Genomic DNA, 7,059 nt, shown 5'->3' with positions numbered 1-7,059 from the left:
ACCTCTTGCTTGTAACTCTGCCAGGCAAGGCACAAACAGTCCTCGCAGCGGTTCAGCCCGCCCCCTGCCTCGGATTGGCTGCTTGGAATAGCAACAGCCTGTGTCACCGAAGAGGGCAAAGCCTTCGGAAATAGAAACAAAGTTGTTCACAAATCACATTGGCTTTGCCCGAAGTTTTTTTTTTTTTTCCTCCTAGCTCTTCTTTAGCATGCTGCTATGGGCGAAGTGACCATTCCTGTCAATCGGAGAAGGAGCAGAGGTTGGCTGGCGACGGGGAGTCTGTGACTTCTACGTGACCATGGTACCTGTTGAAAACACCGAGGGCCCCACGCTCCTGAAACACAAGGGCAGAGCGGCCCAGACCGAGGGCAGCGCTCGGGCCCGCCGCCGCCGGCATCCTTCTTGTTCTGGAGGTAAAGCGAGGAACGAGGCGTGCTCGCGTCTCCCTGGGGTATGTGCGCGCGTGTGGACGTGCACGCGCGTGCGCGAGTGAGCGCGCTGCTTGCGTGGAGAGGAGACGGGGCTCTGGTGGGATGCAGAGGGACCCAGAGCTGAAAGGCAGTGAACCCTGCAGGCTTCCTGGGACTTGGTGTGCTTCGAAAATGTAAGCTACACTCACAGGAGCAGGTAGAATGGGTGCCCTCATTGTGTTTACATCAATATATGAATCTTAATCATTTGGCAAAGATTGTCAGCAAGAAAATTTCATTTATAAGGGCGCACACACGGACACACACACGGACTGTCGCAAGTGAACCTTAATGTCGCTGGTTTTAAAATCAGTATGTTGAGGAAGTTTCATGAAATTATTAGTTACATAACCAATAAACACAACTTTTTTTAAATTACCAGCATGTTTGTAACTTGAGCATGACGTGAGGCCCGCATGACTCCTTCCCTTATTCCGGCTTTCTTTAATGAGTCCCTTTGAATTAAGGCTCCTTTCAAGCTTTTTCCTTCTGGAGGTGGAATTTGGAAAGGCATTCATTCATTTCAGTTACCTCTGCTAACCCAAATGCGTGCCTTTGCGTCCGCACTTACACTTCCCCGACACACCGAACTGTTTCTGCTGCCTCTTGCTACTCATTGAGTCTGTTCTCCAAACTGAACACACCTCTCCTCTGCTTCACTCAGCCCTGCCCTTAGGCGTAAATCACGTTTCCGTGCTACATGTTGAAATTCTGTGAACAATCTCACACACTTCTCTTTATTTAAGAGCATTCGCCCTTTCGCCTTGCAATGGATCTACACAAGGGGACTTCCAAAGGCTTGTGGGAAAAGCAAAACATACAGAAATTTGCCCTAGTGCAAAATCCTTGTGCCATCTGTGCAAAGTTTGTGCATAATGACATTTCCTGTGAACTCTTGGAAGAAGCGGTGTGTTGATAGTGGCACTGTGAGTTTGTCTGATGTTTTCAGCCCTCATGAAAGTGGGCAGCCCCTGAGTATGAGATGGAGATACCCACAGTCTTCCCGGTATCTCTCCATGCTCAGCCTCCTCTCGCCTTCCCGACTGTAGTCAAGAATGAGTCTCTGAAGTCACCTTTTCCATGGCCTAGTCCTCTCTGAAGTGAGTTGCCCCTTTCCCTAACAGATGGCTTGCTGGTTGGCTCACGGGTTTCCTAAGAGCAAGCCAAGGAGATTTGTCAGGGGGAGACTTTTGTGAGGGGTCCAAGGGGAAAAGTTACAGAGTTCTCTTATCCAAGTTCCTGAGAAACTGGTCGGTGGTGCAGGTGGCAGAGCACACTGAAGCAGTGACCTCATCCAAGTAAGTGGAAATCAATGATAATGTCACAAAGATGAAAAGAAACAGTTTAGGGAGACCCTTGTAGTGACCATTAGAAATCATTACTTAATTTTGATACGGTTTCAAAGGCTCTTAATAGCTTACATAGTGTACACGTTCACAATTGTTCTCGAGGAAGTTAATACGCATAGGGTGCATGGCCAGAATTCAACTTGAAGTTCAATTATTTACATGTTGCCATAGTGAAGTAGTGCACGAAGAAATGACATACATCAATGACACACTCAATTCCAAGTGCACATGTATTATGTAGAAGAGGAAGCCTGAATGTTTCTCTAAAATCTCAGCTAAACACAACTTTGTGCTCTTCTAAGTTTGCACTCTGATAAATACAGGCCTTTCCTTCTTACTTCTACAAATTGTCCCAGTTTGTCTGGAACCTCTCATGGCGCTCCAGAGCAGTCAGACACACAGAGGTATGAGTGCATAGTGCAGTACAGCCATGTGGTTTTAACAACTCATTTCACACTTCCACTCCTTATCATTAGGTTTGAGTTTTTTTTTTTATTGTTAATAACATTGTATTATGTGATACAGTTTTATAGGTATTGGGATTCCCCCCACCCCTCCCATAACCCTCTTGATATTTGTCAAATACTCCTTTGGCTCCTTATGTTTTGAATTTCTATACTTTCCTTTGTTTAGGACATTTGGAGTATTTAAAACATGCTCCATGAGTTTATTTTTGCGTATAAAGGCAGCATATTTTCCTTCATTTCTTCATGGAAAAATCAGAGCACAAAGAGGAATAAGTTATGTAACCCAAGACAAGGTAATTAAGTCATGTGAGCTACTGAAAAATGCAACAAAACAAAAGTCCCTGAGCTCTGTGATTGAACCCCGGGATGCTGTCATGCACAATGAAAAATTTTGGCAGGTCTTCCTAGGCTGACCTCTCTGCAACCGAAAAGAATGCTTTATTTCATTGACTAGAAGCTAATGAACACCACTCATTTCAAGAAGCTGTGACTCACAATGATATACTTTTAGTAAATTGTTCAGTGTTCATGGACATGATCTAATCCACCTTACAAGGCAGAGTTGAGCTCAGTTTGAAATCCTGGTGCCTAGACACACAAATGATACAGGTGACGTGAGAAACTAGACAGCCAAAACATCTCAGACAAGGGGAGCTTGAGGCCCGGCGCTTTGTGGTTGGCCCAAGTGTATGCAGAAGCTGGTGCAGAGCTGACCCTACTGGCCTCTGAGCCGGAGCCTGATGCCTGCTCCTTCATCCCTTTGTTCATGATACAAGTAAGTGGCTGAGTGTCCCCTTACGTTTCCCTTTACTCCCCACCAGCTCTGTCTCATCCTCTAGCTTCTTCTCAGAAAATCAGAGATCAAAAGTGATAGTTACTCCATAAATAGCAGGTACCCAGGACTGCAGACAAGGCACTGGAAGCAGAGCATGGAGACCTGGACTCACTGACTCCTCTGACGGGGCCACACGTCATCCTGCATGAGAGAAATTTAAGAATTACTCAGATCTCTCCTCAGAGCAACACCCTAAGATTCTGAACATACTTTTCACATCTGAAAGCTGAGCAGGTAGTCAGCACGCAAGCCATAATGGTACACAAGCTCCTATTAAGGGTTCCCTCGGGTTTAGCCCTTTGGTATCAATCAGGCCAGGATTGCTTGGCTGTCCTGTGCAACCCAAAGCGAAGAAAGCAGCTTGAAGCCAAACAGAGGCAACTTCTGCAAAGGGAAAGGCCCACTAGGGCAACCTGAGGTTAGATGGGATCCTGCTCACTCACAGTGCGGCTGGGCCTCTCAATCTGTAGAAATCTGGGGACATCGCCACTTTTCCAGGCTTCCTAGATACCAGAAGTTCAAATGCCAAAACTTTGACCAAAAAATATTGTGCTTTAAGGCCACATGTTTCTAGCAAATTAATGGTTGATAATAATAACAAAATTATTGTACATCTTTCAAGATACTCAGTAAAATGACAGGATTTATGGACTCGTGGATTTATGAACACATGGATTTATTGGAGACAAGAGCGTCTTTTGGCTGGTCATGGGACCACTTTTATTTTATTTTATTATTTTATTTTATTTTTATGATACAGTTCTTATGGGAGCTCACTTAAAGCTGATCACGTCCCCTTCTAGTCCGGTCGGCATTGTTGTGGGACTGCACGCTTAGCCTCTCTTGTTGATTATGGCAAATGTCTAAGTGTTAGGCTCTGCCCTGAGTGTGAGGTGCAGGCAAATGGCTCCTCTGGCTCTCCTTGGGAGGGGGAAGGCCTACAACAAACATGGCAGGAGCTGTTTCCCTGCCAACTCTGCACACACGTAGAGGTTACCACACCCAGAAAGGGCAGAGAGTGCCACTTGGCTGCAGACCCCCTCCAGGCTGCCACAGCACTGGCAAGATGTGATGAGCCAGCCTCATAGCAGACACCCAGGCACTGGGGAGACCTGGGCGGGCTGGAACTAACCGCACTCACCTGCATGCCTGAACTGGTTTTGGCAGTCTGTGTCCCTTCTGATAGTCGGCGCCCGTGTCAAGGCTGTTAACTCTTCTCCACTTCATCCCCGCGGTCTGCCACTGTGCCACAGTTTTTGAGGCCTCTGCGATCCCAGGAGCAAGCCCCTCATGTGAAGTCTTGAGGGTTGTTCCGGTGAGTAATCCTCAAAGGAGTGATTATTCACATGCCTTGATCCTAGACTGGCTAGGGGAACGCTCAGAATGAAATGAGCCCTCTCCAAGACAGCTCAAGGAAATGCAAATGCAGATATGTGTATGAAAGACAGATTGGTCAGTTTCAAAATCCTCATTTTAATTGTTGTAGCTGTGTGAGATCGTCTTTCCCTTTAGGTTCCTTCTGAGGGAAGCTCTTGGCCTAGCAGTTAGGACCCCAATAAGGTGCTCATGTCCCACATCAGAGAACATGAGTTCCACCTCCAGCTCCTGATCCTGGGATGACACCAAGAATTGTGTCCTTGTCACCGGGTGGGAGACCTGCGTTGGGTTCCTGGCCTCCAGCTTTGCTCCCATCCCCGTGCAGGCTGTCACAGTCATTTAGGACATGAATCAGTTGAAGGGTGAGCTCTCTGTCTGCCCCTCAAATAAATACAACTTTGGAAGGAGGAATAGTTGTTAATTCAAGGTTTCGGAGGCAGCAATTTTTTTTTCCTAAGGGGGGCAAACATTGGGCATTTGGACCCAACCCACATTCAGCCTCCTTCCCCACCCCCCCCCTTTTTTTTTCTTTTTAAAGATTTATTTCTTTTTACTTGGAAAAGAATGTTTACACAGAGAAGGAGAGACAAAGATCTTGCCTCTTCTGGTACACGCCCCAAGTGGCAGCAATGGCTAGAGCTGAGCTGATTCAAAGCTAGGAGCCAGGAGTTTCTTCTGGATCTTCCATGCAGGTGCAGGATCCCAAGGCTTTGGGCCACCCTCTACTGCTTTCCCAGGCAGCAAGCAGGGAGCTGGCCTAGCAGTCAAGATGCCCATTCAGATGCTCGTGTCCCACATCAGAGAAGATGAGGTTTGAATCCCACCTCCAGCTCTCCGGGAAGAGGAGAAACTAAGACATGAACCGGCATCCATATGGGATCCTGGAGCTTGCAAGGTAAAGATTTAGTTATTGAGCCATTGAGCTAGGCCACAGCATTTTCTTAATGATAGGAATCCAAGTACTAGTTAGTTTTAGGAAAAGGTTCTGAGGGCTCCAAAAGGCCCTCAACTCATGAGCAATTGGCTTTGGCTCTTAAGAGTTAAAGAAGCTATTTACTCAGCATGTGTGAGCAAGAATGGGTTTTATAAGATTTTTAAGTTAAGCAGAGTTGGAGTTCCCTATTCTTTTTCTTTCTTTCTTTCCCCCCACCCCCCATAATGAGTAGTCTTTCCCAGATGGGTGAGTTATTGAACAGAATAGCACCAGGAAAGCCTCTTGAAAGACACCACGTTATAGTGTTGAGAAAGGAAGAAATTGGAATCAACTCCTTCCCATGGGCTATCTGAGCAAATCGGCATGCAGATGAGGGCAATTTCTCACTCCCTCTTCTTCTAAATGTAACCAATCTCAAAGTCCCAACAACTGAAATCCCCTCAAATTACTTCCCAGCTGACACTGAGAAAATGTATTCAGAGTAATTCATAAATTTGTAGGAGCTTTTTCTTTCTTGTTTTACTAGCTTAGGCTATCTCTCAACAATATATTAATTCCATGCAATTCAGGTAAACTAAGAATAACAAGTGGATTTATCACGTTATTCTAATTTAGGAGCTATCATTACTTTTAAGTAAAAACTATATAATTGTGCCATATATTAAGAAGAAAGCTGCAATCCTTTGTTTGACTCACAGGATTATTATTTTTTTTCCTTAAGTAAACCAAGTGTAAGTGATCTATGTACTGTTCATTGTGATTCCCTGGGAAGTTAATCCCTTCTCGGACAACTTATGACTCAGGTCGGCCTGACATCCCTGTGTCTTAGGGCTCCTTAGCAATGTCCATATCATTTCTACAAGGTGTTTCCACAATTTGTGGAAGTTGGAGTCGGGCTATAGACCAAGTTAATTCAAAAACCTGCCCAAGCTGACAAGTTAGTTTCTGATACAAGGACTTTTAAGAATGGGGGGGGGGGGAGGGCGGAATTACTAGAGTAAATGTTTGTGGTTCGAGAGCATCCCCATGCTTATAAAATGTTTATTTCTCTAGGGAAGCTAACTTGTACAAACCACAAAACAGAAATCACAGAAAGAATTTGCATACATTTATTGTATATATTAATTATATATACATTATATATAATGTGAGCTAGATTCTGAAGGCACTGCCTGTTTTAAAAACAAAAGATTTCAAGAATTTGTAAAGAGGTATGATTATGACACTAGGAACAAGGTATCATTTTTATTTCGTTTGCTATCTGCAAAGAGAAACTGCTTCCATGTTTTTGTATCATGTTATGAAAGTTTTAACTTATAGATTCAGATGAAACAAATCCTTGCTTAGTAATCACCATAGTCCAAGAGCTTCTATTACTGTTACTCTTTCTTATTTTTACAATCCAAGGGAGTGATACTATTACTTCCAGTTCACAGAGGGAAACTGAGGTCCAAGAAACAACAGTCAACTCACCAAGTGCCTGTGATCATGCCCCAGACATTCTTCTCATTTATCCTTACAACTGTGGCAAAGAGTACTATAGTTATTGTTAATCTCATGAATGAGGACTCCGGGAACAGTGAGGTTAAAGTCTTACTGCAGGTGGCAAAGTCTAGCTGGTAACAAT

At 44.7% G+C, this 7,059-nt stretch overlaps 1 protein-coding gene across 1 annotated transcript in view; it reads left to right on the top strand.

Annotated features, from left to right (window-relative positions):
• Positions 1-298: 298 nt before the first annotated feature.
• The window catches only part of SLC2A12 (solute carrier family 2 member 12), a 63,389-nt gene continuing 56,628 nt past the window's right edge, over positions 299-7,059 (top strand). Inside the window, exon 1 of the mRNA XM_040965602.1 lies at positions 299-413. Coding sequence (XP_040821536.1) covers positions 299-413 — 115 coding nt within the window. The remainder of the gene's footprint in view (positions 414-7,059) is intronic.

The sequence above is a fragment of the Ochotona curzoniae genome, unplaced genomic scaffold, assembly GCF_017591425.1.
Source record: "Ochotona curzoniae isolate NIBS_2020 unplaced genomic scaffold, NIBS_Ocur_1.0 scaffold_3890, whole genome shotgun sequence".
Taxonomy (NCBI): Eukaryota; Metazoa; Chordata; class Mammalia; order Lagomorpha; family Ochotonidae; genus Ochotona; species Ochotona curzoniae.
Note: the sequence above shows the minus strand (reverse complement) of the source record. Positions and strands in the feature narration are given on the sequence as shown.